This window comes from Desmodus rotundus, chromosome X, assembly GCF_022682495.2.
Source record: "Desmodus rotundus isolate HL8 chromosome X, HLdesRot8A.1, whole genome shotgun sequence".
NCBI classification, from domain to species: domain Eukaryota; kingdom Metazoa; phylum Chordata; class Mammalia; order Chiroptera; family Phyllostomidae; genus Desmodus; species Desmodus rotundus.
In genome coordinates, this window is record NC_071400.1 from 55,188,832 (window position 1) to 55,206,889 (window position 18,058).

General features: G+C 40.1%; 1 protein-coding gene across 12 annotated transcripts in view; it reads left to right on the plus strand.

The window, feature by feature from the left end:
* The first annotated feature begins 2,651 nt into the window (after positions 1-2,651).
* The window catches only part of FMR1 (fragile X messenger ribonucleoprotein 1), a 62,871-nt gene continuing 47,464 nt past the window's right edge, over positions 2,652-18,058 (plus strand). For 5 of the 12 annotated variants that reach the window (XM_024551072.3, XM_024551076.3, XM_024551075.4 and 2 more), the window contains exon 1: positions 2,652-2,941. In XM_024551072.3, the coding sequence (XP_024406840.2) occupies positions 2,891-2,941 (51 nt within the window). In that variant the 5' untranslated portion in view covers positions 2,652-2,890. The remainder of the gene's footprint in view (positions 2,942-18,058) is intronic. The other 7 variants (XM_024551071.3, XM_024551073.3, XM_024551082.4 and 4 more) reach the window with 2 other exon arrangements.

Consider the following 18,058-nt stretch of genomic DNA (forward strand, 5'->3'; position numbering starts at 1 on the left):
GGGGCATTTCAAGAGCTAAAGATCAGAGAGAGGCTGAGATGCAAAGTTAAGTGGGCAAGACTAAGTCACAGTACATACAGGTACCAAGGATAAGCATGTTGATTCACCAAACAGTTCCTAAAACCAACCACTTTGTATGTACCACAGACACAAAGGTAAATAAGACATCTTTCTTGCCCGGAAGGAAAACACAACCAATGAAGAAAACAGAAATATAAATAAGTGATTCCAGTACATGAAGCATCATAGTAGAGGTATTCAACATTTACTGAGTCCCTGCTATATCAAGCAGTATGGTCTGGAAGCGGGGGTTAAGCCTAAAGTTCTATAAGAGCACAAAAGAAATTTTTGCAAAAATGTTCGTAAAGACATTTACAAGGGTTTTTCACCATGCTGTGACGTCGAGGAGTTGTCAGTAACCTAGACACCCGTGCTTAGGGAAATGTATTAGTAAAAGCTATGGAATATTCAGCAGCAGTTAGAAGTGAAAATCCAGGTATACACACAGCAATGTGGATCATTAGCTCAAGGACATAGTGTTGAGTGGAAACAGTGGGAAACAGATTTACAGTATAACATCATCTCTGTAAATGTAAAAGGCATACATAAAACACTGCGTGTCTTAAATTATCAAGGATACGTATCAAACAAGTTGCAGTTTGTGTGTAGAAAAAGAATGAGAGTGGAGAATGAAAAAGTCAAGGAAAGATAATATTAACGACATAAAATAATATAAATAAGAGAAGGGCCTTGCAGGGACTGATGATGACAATGTGCTGAGAATTGAAGAGCAAAGTTAACCCACCTCTCTGTACCTGAGGTAAAATAATGAGCTAACAGGAATCCAGCTGATAACCCTAAGGATAAGGGTATTTCTGGGGGCCAGGAAGGGCACGGAGAAACAGGAAGTCATGAAAGTGCATTAAAGTGTCCGGGAACAGCACCCAGTTTAGTGGGCCTTCTGGTTCTGAAAAGCTGGTAATAATTGAAATTCCTGGGTAAAGTGAACACATCCTACACTTGGAAAGTAGTATCATTCTCATCGATCTGGCCCCTTTTATACCACTGGGGTTAAAGATCATGCTGTCCTCCCATTCAGCCTATTGTAAATTTTTCTTTCAGTCCTGTCCATGTCTCTGCATCTCGTGACTACTCCAGAAACCCTAGTCCAACGAGTCATTCCTGTTTACTGTGGTCCCAAGGAATGTAGCCCTTGATCCACTGCTTTTAAAGTAACAGTGCTACTCTGGCTAGGAATGGGGTAGGAAGAGAACTGGAGGTTGAAGGATGCTTCTCATTCTGGGTCACATGACTGCACCTGCGGGGGACTGTTCACCTTGTTGCCACCAACTCAGTGCTGCCAGCTCACTCTCACTGGTCACATTCCAGGTGGAGTCTATTTCAGCTCTGACCCCCCTCCCCCACCATGCTGGATCCTGTCCCACTATCATAGGTGTACCTATCCTTCATAGCTCTTATCACAGTTGCAATTTCACATTAACTTTACTGATCATTTGATTTATGTCCATGAAGGCCTCTGGGATCCTGAAATACTGACAGTTTTTTTTTTTTTTTCCTTTTTGTCTTCACCGAGGTTTCATTAGCACTTAGCACAGTACCTGGCATATGATAGAGGTTCACTAACGCCTCAATTGGTTACAAGCCTTCCAAGAGAAACCTAGGTTAAGGTGGATAGAATTACACTACAGAAGCAAGGAGAAAGTTGAGGTTTGTTTTTCTGTGGAGGGGAAGGGGAAAGAGCTGCAAGGAAACAGGTGCATGGACCCCATGGGTCACATGACTGCTATAAAAATTGTCCCCCTCACTCTTTGGTACAGGGTGGGCATAAGTAAAATAGTAGAAAAATAAGCTGATCAACTGTATATAAATTAACAAATGTTTAACACATTCTGTCTCTCTCTCTCTTTTTTTTTTTTTGGTATGTCTAGTAAATCTATGAAACTAAATCGAGGGAAGGCAAATATATGAGTCAGTGCTGGGTTTGCGGAAGTACTAACATTTCCAGAGGTCCAGACACAATCCATTGCCCCTCAGAGAACACAGGATGTATCCACAGGACAGCCTGAAATATCTTGGGGAGGGGCGCCGTTACTCTCACCGTCTGCCTGTAAAAATCACAAAAGCCTGGGTCACTGTGGTTGCCACTGTTACTAGTTCATAGTCTTCAATATAATTCCTCACCTTTATTCCTGCCCGCCCCCCGGCACTCCACCTCCACCTCAATTAGGCTCGGCCTCACTTACAAAACAAAACAACAAAAATTCTCCAAAGCAAGCCAGCCAGAACTCTGAGAAGTGAATGCGTATGATCGGTCTGGCAGGCCTTTTCCCACGCCTCCTTTCGCCCTTCTACAAAAATGGGCGCTTTAGCCTTCGTCAGGGGACGCCAGGCGGCCCGACCTCCGCCAGCCAAACGACCCGTAGGCGACCGTCCCGCCTTCCCGCGTTCCTCCGGGTCAGAGCACCCGGGCCCGCGCGCCTCACGCCGGGCCCGTCCTTCCCACCCCACCGGATTCTCCGGAGAGCGCACGCGTGCGCTCGAGGACCAGAGCGGAGAGACGGGGCGGGGCTGGGGGGGGGGAGCCCAAAGCCTTGGGGGTGGGGCGGCGTCCGTCACGTGACACTGTTTCACTGTTTACACGAGGAAAGGCCAGAGGAATTGGCCTCGGCTAGGCGCTCTGCTCCGTTTCGGTTTCACTTCCGGTGAGGGGTAGTCTCCGAGCTGGCGCTGAGCCGACGTTTAGAGCCGGAGGTGGCCGCGGCGGCGGCGGCGGCGGCGGCGGCGGCGGCGCGGCTGGTGGCTGGGCCCTGAGCTCCCGCAGCCCACCTCTCCTGGGCGGGCTCCTGGCGCCTGCAAGGCTGTCGGGAAGATGGAGGAGCTGGTGGTGGAAGTCCGGGGCTCTAATGGTGCTTTCTACAAGGTACTTCGTTCTAGGGCAGGCCCCATCTTCCCTCTTCCTTCCCTCCCTTTTCTTGTCGGCCTCGGTGGGAGGCAGGCCTGCGGCCCTGTTCCCCAGCGCTGCGCCAGGGGGGCCAGGGCGCGCTAGGCGGGATGTTGTTTGGGAGGGAAGGACCAGACTTGGGGCCTGTAGGAAGCCACTGGAGCCCCTCTTCCTCCTGCTAGAGGCCCTGGGTCCTACCGGAATGAGAAGCGGGCAAGGAGGAGAGGGTGCCCTTTCGGGGGCCGAGACCCGCCAGAGAGAGCTGGGGACAGGCTAGGGCCAGCGGCAGGTTGGGGATCCCTGCAAAAAGGGCCCGTATCTGCAAGAAGTGACTGCGAGGGCTTATTTCTCTTTTCCTAAATATCCTCTCCCAGTGGTATCCGGGCCCGACGTGTGGGTAGTTGCTTTGGAGCGGGGTAGCTTCTGTCGCCGCCTCCTGCCTAGCAGAGAGGGTTTGAGATCTCCTTTAGCTTCTCTTTCTGTCCAGCATTGAGACTTCCGAGAGCTCCACTGTTTTGGGCAAGGCGTGTGAAGAAAGGGTATTAAGAAGCGGTAATCAATATCAAATTACACTGGCAACTGATTTTTAGTGGCTTCTCTTTATGTATTTCAGACATTTTAGATCGAAAGTTGCAGGAAGACACTGACTAATCTGAGTAATGCATTAAAGAAGTTGGTAATCTTGAATATTTTTGTACCTCCTCCCTTGTTATAAGATGTGGGGAAAATTCAGGAATAGAGATGCTTCAGCTTCTAAAATCATTACCAACTTTGCTTCTTAAAAAACAAATTTTCAACCCTCCAAAGACCTGATTATATGCCATGAAACTTCAGAAAATCAACTGAATGTTATTACTGGGGAATTTTTTTTAAGTGAGTGAAAATAATTGTTTTCTGCTCCCAAGGACTTAACTGCTCTGAATGTGCAGTGTTGCAGTGGACTATTGTTGAAGTTTTACACAGGCCTGATGGTTTTACTCTGTGTTTTTCTTTTTTAAGTTACACCACTGCTTATCAACTAATATCTTACACTTTCAAAAGAAGATTAAAAATATTTTGATGTATCAGTAGTGCATTTGTTGGTACATACTAACTCTAGATCTGGTAATCTGTAAATTATTACTTCCTGTTCAGTGCCCCTCTATAAATTCTGCAAGTAATATCTCCCCTTACTATAGTTTTGGCAATAGAAGGTGTGTATGTCAGGAAGCATGGAAATTAGCTGTTGCCATTGTCCAACAAGATTCTTAAATTTATTATAGAAGAACTTAAATGTTTCAGATGAGACTGGTTTGGCTGAAGGAAAATAAACAATTGACTTAACTCTATATGTGTTTACCAATTGTATGGAAATATTTGAAGATCAATATATTTCATAAGTGAGTAAAGTATATAAACTGTTCCACACTTTTGGCAAAAATATTAAGCCTTTTGCTATAAAAGGAGGAAGAAATAACCCAGCATTTATGTTTTTAAGTCTCACCAATATAAAATTTTTTTCCGTTGACCCTGCGGTCAAAATTTTGGTTGCATTTATTTTGGTGATCCTTAATTTCTGCTAGTTTGTGTAAAATCATTCTGGTTCCAAGATAGGTAGTTTTTGTTTTTTTTTTAACCAGATTTGTGGTGCTAATATTAATAAATAACAGCAGGGGCTAATGGTTGCACAGTATTCTAACCTTGATATTAGCTTAGATTGGATGCCACTCTTTGTCTTGTAGTGGAGTTTGCTTGCTATAGAGCGCAGATAGCACATCCTGCTCTTGAAGGATTTATCCACCTCTTCCAGCAACCTGTGCTTTGTTCCCGTGATTTTGCTTGCAAAGTGATTGAAATATAAGAAATGTTATCAATCCCCTTGCTTTGTTGTTTAACCAAGTTGCTTAATTTGAAGGTAAATAAAAAGTATATGTTGTCCTGTATTTTCCTGAGGGTAAATATGAACAAATGCATGTAAAGGAATTGCTGTTATATTTATTTAATTAGGTTTATTTTTAAGAAAACCTCAAATGGTCTATATTGGTGAAAAAATAGTTTCTATAATGAAAAAGGCTTGAACTTTTATAGGACTTATTGCTGTGAGTTCCAAAAGTAAAGCAAAAGTAAATTAAGTTGCTTGTCCTGTAGGAATTGGCAGACAAGATGAAAATAAAGACCAATAAAAAATGAACTATAGTGGCGAAATGATAGAAAAGCCTTTAAAAACTAAACAACTCAATCATCTTCAGTGTAATTGAATTCAGACTTTGATTTGCCTAACAGAACCAGGATATTGCAAGGGACAATTCTCCATCTTCTGGGCCCCTGATACAATGTTGCCACATACACTGCATAGAATATATGCTGGGAACAATTGAATTGTTTTTCTAAAAAATAAGCTCAGATTGCAGAATTAACAGAACCATGAAGGCTAAGTCCTAAGATTGTAACAGTTCATTTCTGTTTCTCACTCTGGTGTTTGTTCTTAAAAACTGGGAAGTTGGAATTATTAATTATCATAGCCACTACTATCCTGCTTAGGTATTTGACTTAGAAAAAATTAGTCACAAGTACAATTTATAGAGCCTTATGTTATTTAAAACAGGACTACATTTGAATTATACCTAGCAAAATCTTTTCAAAGCAGCTCCTAAATGAGTAATGCTGAAATAAGGTCTTTATTCTAGGGGCATCTGCCTAAAATAGTATAGTGGGGGTTTTATTGTTGTTGATGTTTTTTTTTCTTGACTCAGTTATACATTAAGAATGATAATGAATTAACTCCATTTTAGATGTAGAATGTATGTCATTCCAATATAAATGTACTAATATATCTCAAGATTCCTAGGTTTTGTATAATACTATGAAAATTACTAAAGAAGGGTAAGTCGTATATTAGAAACGTAAGATACAATACCTTCCCCTGGCCAGCGTGGCTCAGTTGGGCACGGTCCTGCAAACTGAAAAGTTGCCGGTTCAATCCCAGTCAGGCCACATGCCTGGGTTGCAGGTTCAGTCCCTGGTCAGGACGTGTATAGAAGGCAACCAGTCAATGTCTCTCTCACATCAATGTTTCTCTCTCTCTCTCTCTCTCTCTCTCCTTCCCTTCCCCTCTCGCTAAAATAAAAAATAAAATTGAATTTTAAAAAACAATACAAAAATTTTTGTTTCTGCAAATATACTGACATATGTAATGTGGTATAAATATATTACAATTTTATTGTTAGATTATATTTTAATATATTTTATGTTTTTAGATTTGGTATCTCAGGATAGACTTTAATTTGGTGAGTAGTGATATGGAACTAGCAGCTAAATAAGAGAAAATCTGAAATCGAGGAAAATTTTTTAATGAAGACATAAGTAGTCCAAAATATCATATCAACTACATAGCCTCCTAGAAATCACTGTTTTACTAGACATGTATAAGGCACTGTTCATGTTTCCTCTGAAGTCTCTAGACCTAACTTTGCATACAGGTGATATTCTGTACTTTGAGGAAGTGTATTATTCAGGTCAGCCACATGTTTTTTCTTCCCAGAGTCTAAATAACCTTTTTAGTGTTTAGTATGTTTGTGGAAACATTATTTTTTCCCCTTCTAAACTATGCATTTTCCAAGTTCATAACCAAACATTCTGAAAATATCGAGATAATTAAACACAGAATTCAGTGATACAACTGCTGGCTGGGTTGTTCATTTGGTTCAAGTGTTGTCCCATGCACCAAAAGGTTGAGGGTTTGATCCCATCTGGGCACATAATTAGGTAGCAGATTCAGTTCCTGGTCAGGGCGGTACAAGAGGCTGATCCATGTTTTTCTTACATTGATGTTTATCTATCTCTCCCCTTTCCTCTCTCCCCAGAAAAAAATAACAAACATATCCTTGGGCAAAGATTTAACTTAAAAAAAAAATTAAGTGATATAGCCCTGGCTAAGGTTGCTCAGTGGATTGAGCACTGGCCTGTGAACCACAGGGTCACTGGTTCGATTCCCAGTCAGGGCACATGTCTGGGTTGCAGGCCAGCTCCCCAGTAGGGAGTGCACAAGAGGCAACCACACAGTGATGTTTCTCTCCCTCTCTTTCTTCCTCCCTTCCCCTATCTCTGTAAAAATAAATAAATAAAATCTTTTAAAAAATTCAGTGATACAATAATTGGGTTTCTCATTCCTGCCCACTATGGGAATGTGCTTCCCGAGATGATTACAATCACGATTATCATAGCTATTAACAGGTGCTGAGAGCTTTCTAGATGCCGAGAGCTTTCTAAATGCCAGGGACTGTTCTAGGCACATTCCCTCTGATCTTCTCCCGCATCCTGAGATACTGTCATTATTCCCATTTTGTAGATGAGTACATAGATGTACAGACAGATTAGGTAAGTGACTTTACTATTATGTGTCAGAGCTAGTTAGGATCAGATCCATGATTTGAGATCAGGTAGTCTGATTTCCTGAAATGCTGACATTTAGCTTGAAGAAATGAGTTGGATTTGATTTCCTGCCCATTTTTTGGCTTCATTGTAATCTTTGATTGCATTTATTATTGTATCACTTCCTTAGCATTCTATAAGTGCAGTTGCAGTTATGTTGCCATTTTTTACTGTTGGTACAATGATGTGAAATGTAATAAAATGGTTAATATGTCAGCCTCCTTTTTATTTCTTTAAAGATTTTATTTATTTATTTTTAGAGAGAGGGGAAGGGAGGGAGAAAGAGAGGGAGTGAAACATCACGGTGTGGTTGCCTCTCACACACCCCCTACTGGGGACCTGGTCTGCAACCCAGGCATGTGCCCTGACTGGGAATCGAACTGGAGACGCTGTAGTTCACAGGCCAGTGCTCAATCCACTGAGCCACACCAGCCAGGGCTCAGCTTGCTTTTTATTAACTCTCGTACCTTGACATATATTATACTGTAATTCTTCATATGAATAGCTATTAAGGAAAGGCAAATTTAGAAATCTTTGATCCTGCTATGAAATTGACTTTTGTTACATTGGGAGCATATAAGAACTGAAGTATTCAAAAGTTAGGATACATACACACAGGAAAATTAATAATCCTTTTAATGTTCTCCCTGTACTTGTATGTGGTCTTTGGTTCAGGGTGAACCAGAAAGACTCTATTTTCCTCAAAATTTGTGGTAAATGCCCAGGTAAAGTCAAGTATTCCTAGATATGCAATGTAGTTGGAAGGGCTGTTGATGAGGTTTATTGTCCTTTTCCGTTTTCATTGTTCATTCCCTTATTTTGTTTGTTCCCACACACAAAGGGTGACAATAACTCATTTGATATATGAGGTCTTGGGTTTGAATCATATTTTATCCCATATGTCTCTATTCTCTATATCTTACAGTTTTTTTTTTTTTTTTGAAGGATTATTTTGCAACACTCTAAGTTTTCTCTGATGAGCGTAATCATTTCGCCACGTGTGCTGTCTTCAGCGATAGTGTAGCGGTTGTGTTTATTGGTGGTCAGGGGCTTATGCTAAAATTTCTGTACATGACAACCTCTCTTGTGATCCGTGACTCATATTTGTGAGAGAGTTTACTATAAACTAAAGGATGAGACGTAGTAGAGGAGGAAGAGTTTACCCAAAAAGGGATGGATTTTCTTCTTAATTTCATCAATTTGGTACTGTAATGTTTGAATTGGATTTCTAGTCATTACACACTTTGGTAAGTATGGTTTTTCTGATTGCCTTTTTGGGCCAGTTACCAATAAGTTGGGGAATCTCATAATTACTTTTGATGTCCTGCTTATTCCCCCAGATGAAGAGTCTGTGTCTATGTTCAGCTGCACTTTAGCACCTTTCTAAGACCCCAAAGATTTTCATTACATTTTTCCCTTCTCAGAGTTATATCTCAATTTTTAAATCTTTTTAAAAATGTGTTTTTATTGAGATGTAATTTTCTCAAATGCAAGAGCCTTTATGGTTCTGCGTTTTTTATAAAATATGCCCCTCTCTGCTTTACCTCTGTTATTTAATGCCAACTATTAAATAACATTGCGCTAGGCACTGGACATGTGTGATTTCATTATAGAAACCTTAGAATGCAGGTCCAGTTCCCCTGTATCCATTTGTTACCTGCAGATGAGGAATCTGAGGACCAAAGACCACTTCTTGGAGAGCCCCATAGCTGTGCTGTGGTAAAACCAAGATTTTGAACCTAGGTCTCATTCACAGCACAATTCTTAACCACTGAGTTTATTGACTGTTACAAGAGCTCTAGCTCTCATTCAGTAGAGCTTCCTTTGTGTATTCATTCAAACCCCTTCAATTTGCCTTCTTTGGTAACCTCTCAGAAATCCCCTCCCCAAAACCAATTTGACTATCTTCTCCCGAAATGTCAACTTTGCTTGCTACAGATAGGTAGGGATCACAACAAAATGTAATTCTCCAAGTTGGTGATGGGTGGGGTAATAGTGCTCTGGAAGTGGTCAGGAATGGAGAGTATGAATGTTAGGGTAATGGAGGGGCTGGGACAAAAGGAAGGGTATTGGACAAAGTATAATAAATAGGAAGATGGGACCCTTGTTGGAAGTGACGGTTTATTAAAAGGCCTTAGAAGTCATAGGAGATGGTTCTTCTTGGTGTAAGTGCAGACCAAAAGAAACCAATAAGTTTTTTTTCCCACTTATTACAACAACAATGAGAAGGTATTATGTGCCTTCTGCATTTACTTAATATGCACTAACCAAAAAATGACTGATTTTGGAGCAGCCATTGCAAACATCCGTATACAGATAAGCCTCATTAACTCAAAGACAATGGCCCTGGTAGGCTGTGATGATTACTCAAACCATTTCTCACACTACGTCCAGAATTGCTTTCAGAGCCTTTGAAAGCTTTTTTGTTTGTTTAGTTTAAATAGTCACAGGAGTTGCAGATCTTCCTCCTTTGAGGGAATATTTTATTTAGGGAATGGACAGATGTGGTGAATGAGTATGATTAAACTGTGCAGTAAATTCTTAGCAAATAAAAAAATATATAGTACTGAAATTATGAGACTGATTTTCAGAGCACTTTTAAGGTGATTTTGAAAACAGTCCTTGACATTTATAAATGTTTTAAATCAGTGTCATCCAGTGGAACTTTCTGAGATGATGGAAATGGTTCCTACTTGTGCTGTCCACTACAGTAGGCACTAAGCCATGTGTGGCTAGTAAGCACTTGAAATGGGGCAAGTATGAGTGGGAGACCTATTTTTAATTTTATTTTATTTAATTAATTTAAATATAGTCACATATGACCAGTGGCTGCTTTGGTGGGCAGCACAGTTTTACACAAGGGCAATAGTATTGGTAAGATACCTCATTTAACAGCAGTAGTTCTTCACCCAGACGTAACAAGGTTTCCTTACCTAACTAGTGGACTTCTGCGTCTGTGGACTCTCAAGCGTGGATTGAAAACAGTACAGGTATTGATTGAAAAAAAACCTGTGTGTAAGTGGACCCATGCAGTTAAAAACTATGTTTTTTAATTAACGATTTTATTTATTTTTAGAGAGAGGGGAAGGGAGAAAGAGAGAAACATCAATGCGTGGTTGCCCCTCATGTGTCCCCTATTGGGGACCTGGCCTGCAACCCAGGCATGTGGCCTGACTGGGAATCGAACTGGCAACCCTTTGCTTTGCAGTCTGGTGCTCAATCCCCCTATCCACACCAGCCAGGGCTAAAATCTAAGTTGTTTAAGGGTCAACTGTACTGCCAAGACATGCAAACATAAAACTTCAGACAAGGATGAAGATGGAAGCAATATCCCTTCTTGGTAAATAAGAGATCATCTCCTAATAAGAGTTTTGATTTTATTTCTTATCCCACACCCTAAAAGCAGATTGTTGATTTGGTATTAGCCTCATGTGAATAGAGAAAAGTGGGGGAGAGGGGTCTGTTCTTCCCATTTTCCATAATTTTGGGGACTGACTTTATAAATCTAAGAGTGACCACTTCCTGCAGTTTTAACTCAAAATCAAGCCATTGTGCTCCTGAAATAATAGAGGGAAAAGAACCCCTTAAAACACTGAGGCCTTGAACCCTTATGAAATCTAGTATATCTTGAAAAGTCATGGTCACTCTTACAGTTCTCAAAATATGCTGTAGAAATTGTTCATGATTTAAATACAGCTGAGTAAATGCAAGCAAGATCGAAATGATAGGAAGAAAATGTGGATTCCCCCCCCCTTAAATTGGCAACTATAAAGCTTTATACACATGTTTAAGTTAGAAATAATAACGTAGCCATGTTGGGTATAGCAGAACACCTAGGTTGCATTTTAAGTCCACCTTGGACTCACAAGAAAACTTCCTTTAGCATAGCTTTGCATTTTTTTTAAAAAACATAATTGCAGGAGTTTGGCGTCTCTGTTTATGTATCTTCAATATAAATGTTTTCCAGGGCCCTGCCTCACTTACCATTATTTTTGTTAGGAGCAGCTAATTAATACTTGCCCGATAAGTTTTAATTTTGTATATTTGGTTGTTTCAGCTTTTTAAAAAATGTTCTAACTTCCAGCCTTTGAAGACATATTCATTTACCAATATATTTGCATTGAATCACTTGTTTAGCGCACATATTGTGCACCTACTATATACCAGAAATTATGCCAGTTAGGGAGGATACAGAAGTTAAAGAATGGTCTTAATCTAAACTAGTTATCTTCCCAATATCCAAAGTAATCAGGGTTTACCACTATGTTTTCTTCTAACATTTTCAGTTCTTTTTAATTTTTTAATTGTTGTTCAAGTACACTTGTCTCCATTTCCCTCCACTACTTTCCCATGCCTCACCCACACTTACCTCCCACACTCAATCCTCCCCTCCTTTGGCTTTGTCCATGGCTCCTTTGTACATGTTCCTTGACAACCCCTCCACTTCACTCCCCCTTTATCTCCTTCCCCCTCCACTCTGGTTACTGTCAGTTCTTTATTTCAATGCCTATGGTTTTATTTCACTTGCTTCTTTGTTTCATTGATTAGGTTCCACTTGTAGGTGAGATTGTATGGTATTGGTCTTTCACCATGCTGCTATTTCACTTAGCATGATGCTCTCCAGTTCCATCGATGCTGTTGTGAAGGGTAGGAGATGCTTCTTTCTTTCTGCTGCATAGTGTTTCATCATGTGAACGTACCACAGTTTTCTAATGCACTCATTTACTGATGGGCACTTAGGTTGCTTCCAGCACTTGACTTTAATAAATTCTGCTGCTGTGAACATTGGGGTGCATAGGTTCTTTTGAATTGGCGTTTCAGGATTCTTAGTATAATCCCAGCAGTGGAATTGCTGAGTCAAAAGGAGTTCCATTTTCAGTTTTTTGAGGGAATTCCATAATATTTTCCACAGTGGCTGTACCAGTCTGCATTCCCACCAACAGTGCACTAGGGTTCCCTTTTCTCCAAAACCTTGTTAGCGCTTGCTGTTTGTTGATTTGGTTATGATGGCCATTCTGACCAATGTGAAGGGGTACCTCATTGTGATTTTAATGTGCATCTATCTGATGGCTAGAGATGCCGAGCTTCGTTTCATATGTCTCTGGGCCCTCTGTATGTCCTCCTGGAAGAAGTATCTGTTTCAGGTCTTTGCCCACTTTTTAATTGGATTGTTTGTCTTCCTGGAGTGGAGTTGTGGGAATTCTCTATAAATTTTGGAGATCAAACCCTTCTCCAAAGTATCATTGGCAAATATATTTTCCCATACGGCTGGTTCCCTTTTCATTTCACTGATGTTTTCTTTAGCTGTGCAGAAGCTTTTAATTTTGATGCAGTCCCATTTGTTTATTCTTTCCTTTTTATGCCCCTTGCTCTAGGCACATATTGAAGAAAATACTGCTGCATGGAATATCTGAGATTTTCCTGCCTATGTTCTCCTCTAGGACTTTTATGGTGTCACGGCCTATATTTAAGTGTTTTATCCATCTTGAGTTTATTTTGGTGTATGGTGTAAGTTTGTGGTTGAGTTTCATTTTTTTGCATGTAGCTGTCCAGATCTCCCAACACCATTTGTTGAAGAGGCTATTTTTAGTTGATTTTATGCTTCTGCCTACTTTGCAGCATATAAATTGACCATAAAAGCGTGGGTTTATTGCTGGGCTCTCTATTCTGTTCCATTAATCTATGTGTCTGTTCTTATGCCAGCACCAGACTGTTTTGATTACTGTGGCCTTGTAATATAGTTTGAGCTCAGGTATTGTGAACCCTCCTACATTTTCCTTCTTTCTCAAAAGTGCTTCAGCTATTTGGTGTAGTTTATTTAGTTCCGTATAAATTTCTGAAATATTTTTTCTATCTCTGTGAAATATGTCATTGACATTTTAATAGGAATTGCCTTGAATCTATAAACTGCTTTGGGTAGTATGGCCATTTTGATTATGTTGATTCTTCCAGTGCATGAACATGGTATATGTGTCTATTTGTTTGTGTCTTCCTTCATTTCTTTCTTCAGTGTTGTGTGGTTTTCTGAGGACAGGTCTTTTACTTCCTAGGTTAGCTTTATTCCTAGGTAATTTATTTTCCTTGTTGCTATAGCAAATAGGATGTTTTTCCTGATTTCTGTTTCTAATATTTTGTTGTTGGTGTACAAAAATGCCTGTGATTTCTAAATATTGACTCTGTATGCCGCTGTTTTGCCAAATTCACTTACTAGGTCGAATACTTTTTTTGGTGGAGTCCATAGGGTTTTCAATATACACTATTGTGTCACCTACAAACAATAACAGTTTTCCTTCCTCCTTTCCATTTTGGATGCCTTTTATTTCTTTTTCTCATCTGATTTATGTGGCTAGGAATTCCAATACTATGTAAAATAGAAGTGGTGGGAGTGGACATCCTTGTTTTGTTCGTCATCTTATTGGGAAACCTTTTAGTTTTTGCCTATTGCCTGTTGCGTAGGATGTTGGCTGTAGGTTTCTCATATATGGCCCTTATTATCTTGTGTAATGTTCCCTCTACTACCACTTTGCTGTGTGTTTTTATCATAAATGGGTGCTGTACTTTTTCAAATGCTTTTCCCCCATGTATTGATATGATCATGTGGTTTTTGTCTTTCCTTTTGTTTATGTGATGTGTTATGTTTATTGATTTGTGAATATTGGACCATCCGTGCATCCCTGGGACCAATGCCACTTGGTTATGGTGTGTGAGCTTTTTAATGTATTGCTGGATATGGTTTATCAATATTTTGCTGAGGATTTTAGGATCTAGGTTCATCAGCGATATTGGCCTGTGTTTTTCTTTCTTTGTTGTGTCTTTATCTGGTTTTGGGATTAGGATGATGCTGGCTTCATAAAAAGAGTTTGGGAGTCTTCCATCTTCTTGGATTTTTTGGAATAGTCTGGGAAGGATAGGTGTTAGCTCTTCATTAAATGTTTTGTGAAATTCTTTGAAACCATCTGTTCTAGAGTTTTTGCGTACCAGGAATTTTTTTTATTACTGCTTCAATTTCACCAGCTATTATCAGTCTGGTCCTTCTTTCTGCATCTTCTTGATTTAATTTTGGAAGATTGTATTTTTCTAGAAATTTGTCCATTTCACCATTTCATTAGGTTTTCAAATTTCGTGGCATATAGTTGTTTGTACTAATTTCTTACAATCCTTTGTATTTCTGTGATATCAGTTATAATCTCTCCTCTTCCACTTCTGATTTTATTTTGGGGGGTTCTTTTATTTCCTTGATGAGTTAAAGGCTTGTAGATATATTTTATCTTATCAAAGAACCAGCTCCTGGATTTATTGATCCTTTGAGTTCTTCTTTTAGTCTCTATGTAATTTAATTCTGCTCTGATATTATTTTCTTCTTTCTACTAGCTCTGGGCTTTGTTTGTTGTTGTTCCTGCAGTTCTAGTAGATATAGGGTTAGGTTGCTTATTTGAAATGTTTCTATCTTTTTTAGGTAGGTCTGTGTTGCTATGAACTTTGCTTTCAGGTCTGCCTTCGCTGTGTCCCATAGGTTTTGGGTTGTTGTGAGTTCCTTTTCATTTGTTTCCAGAAACTTTTGATTTCTTCCTTTATCTCATTATTAAACCATTCATTGTTGAATAGCGTGCTTTTCAGCTTCCATGAGTCTGAATGTTTTTGTGTTTTTTTCCTTGAGGCTTGTTTCTAGTTTCAAGCCCTTGCGGTGTGAGAAAATGCTTGACATGATTTCAGTTTTCTTGAATTTGTGAGACTTGTTTTGTGTCCTAGCACATGGTCTGTCTTTGAAAATATTCCATGTGCATTTGAAAAGAATGTGTATTTTACTTCTTTGGGATGAAAGCTTCTATATGTTTGTATCAGTTAAGTCCATTTGATCTAATGCATTGTTCAGTTCCACAGTATCCTCGTTGGTGTTGTGGTGAAAGATCTATGGACTGTCGACAGTGGGCTGTTAAAATCCTCTTCTATGATTGTGTTGCTGTCTGTATCTTTCTTGATGTCCTCCAAGAATTTCTTTATATATTTGAGTGCTCCAGTGTCGGCTGCATATATGTTTACAATATGTATGTCTTCTTGATGGACTCTTTCCTTAAGTATTGTGAAGTTTTCTTCTGTGTCTCTTTTTATAGCCTTTGTTTTGATGTCTATTTTGTGTGATACAAGTATTGCTACCCTGGATTTTCTTTTCCTGTCCGTTTGCTTGGAATATTTTTTGCAGCCCTTCACTTTCAGTCTGTGTAGGTATTTGTTGTGAGGTGGGTCTCTTGTAGGCAACATAAATGTGGGTCATGTTTTCTTTTCCGTTCAGCTACCCTATGTCTTTTGATTGGATCATTAAAACATTTACATTAAAGGTTATTATTGATAGGTACTTGTTCACTGCCATTTTACCGCCTTTTGTACCTGTGTTGTTCTCTCTCTCACACTCTTTATCCTCTTCTTCTTATAGCAGTCCCTTTAGTATATCTTGCAGAGCTGGTTTGGTGGAGGTTATTCTTTAAGCCTTGTTTTTTCTGGGAAGCTCCTTATTTCACCTTCCATTTTAATTGAGAGCCTTGCTGGATAGAGTAGTCTTGGTTGCAGGCATTTGTTTTTCATTACTTGGAATATTTCTTGCCAGTCCCTCTGGCTTGGAGCGTTTCCATTGAGAAATCAGCTGGTAGTCTTATCGGGGCTCCCTTGTATGTTACTCCCTGTTTCTCCCTTGCTACCTATAAGATTCTCTCTTTGTCTTGGAATTTTGCCATTTTAATTATGATGTGCCTTGGAGTGGGCCTCTTTGGGTTCCTCTTGATTGGGACCATCTGCGCTTCCTGGATTTGTGTGACTTTCTCATCAAATTAGGGACATTTTCCATCATTACTTTTTCAAACTGGTTTTCTCTCTCATGTTCTTCTTGTCCTTCTGGTATCCCTATTATATGAATATTATTATATTCCGTATTGTCCTCAGTTCCCTTAACTCCTCTTCATTCTTTTCGAGTCTTTTTTTTTTTTCTTTCCTTGTTCTTTCTGAGAGTTTTTTTTCCATCTTGTCCTCCACCTCACTGTTTCAAACCTCTGCTTCATTTAGCCTGCTTTTGATTCCTTCTGCTGTGTTCTTCAACTCAGAAATTGTATTCTTCATTTCCTCTTCACTCTTTTTGATAGTTTCTGTGTCCTTTTTGATGCTGATATAGTTTGCAGTAAGTTCCTTGTAGCTTCCCTGTAGCTTTTGGTAATTCTCACTGTGCTCATTGAGCTTCCTTATAACCATTGTTTTGAACTCAGTATATGATAGTTTATTTGCCTTTATTTCATTTAGCCCTTTACTGAGGATTTCTCCTTTCCATTTGATTGGTGGATGTTTCTTTGTCTGTCCATTGTTTGTTAGACTTCTCGTTTGCTTCTACCTCTTAAAGAGATGTGTTCTGACACCCTCACTTTGTGGTGTGGACTTCTTTGGTAGGAAACCTGTGAGATTCAGTGGTGCCATCTCACTGATCTCCTGAACTTGGTGCTCTTGGAATGCCTTTATGCTGTTTATTTGGGTCTCTGGCTGTAATTGGTTCTATTGGGTGCTTCCCTCCAGCTGGTAGACTGAGAGTCACTGCCCACCACATAGTATGTGCTGATATGCTGGTGCTGCCAGAACAAAACAGCTCAGTTCAGGAAACAAACCCACAGCCACAAAAATAACTCCCTTCCACAATCCCACTATCAACAGCAAATGATCCAGTATTATTAAGGGTGCAAGGAGATTAAGAGTATTATAAGAAAGGAGAGCGAATATGAGATGAACTACTTAATGAAAAATGATTTGGGGAGGGTAGAGGGAGGGGCACCAGTAAGAGTTGGGAATCAGAGCAATGCAAATAGAGAGAGTAAAATTTACATCATGAATATAAAAGAGAATGGAGAAGCCGAATATGCTCAAACTTGATGGAAGAGAGTTGAATGTTAAAAAGCTATACAGGAAAGAAAATATCACTAATCATGTAGAAGACCACAGTGGATTTCATCTCGGTAGTCTGTCATATTTACCATTGTTTTTTCTTTCTGGATCCACCTCTGGTGATGTCAGATGTTGACCCGGTCTGACCTTAGGCAGCCTGTTCTGAGACTGCCAGGGATCTACTGTCAGTGGTTGTTTCCTTCAGTTTTAAATCTAGTCACTCACCAGTCACTCTTAATCCCCATAGCGTGGGTCAGAATCCCTCTTGGGGTTGGGGCTATTATTTCCCCTTAGGCTACAGCCACTTGGAGGGATTGGTCTGTGTGAGCACATGGCTGCTGCCATGTGGGGGATGACTCAGCACTGGGTTCCTTGAGGCTACTCTCTCAGCTTTCTCCCCAAAGCTTCTGTCCCTAGTCTCTTCTCAGGCATCTCTATCCCACTCTGCTCCCGCCTTTGATACTGCCCAGGGTAAGTGGCTGCAAATGATAATTTGTGCGTTGGCTCTTTAAATGGCTCTTTGCATCTCCAGTCGTCCATCTCTGGCAGAGAGCAACCTTGATGCTTTTCGCCCCTGGTTGTTATCTGTGTGCTTTTGAGGCTCTGGTGCTCTATGCTGGGGATCCCAGCTTAGGGTTTACACCCCAGATTTCTCAGGTGGATCCAACCAGTTGCTTAATTATTCCTCTGGCACTACTGCCTGTGGGTGCCCAGCCAGCCCTTTTGAGTCTCCACCGCACTCTTTACCAAACAGGTTGCGCTAAAGCTGAG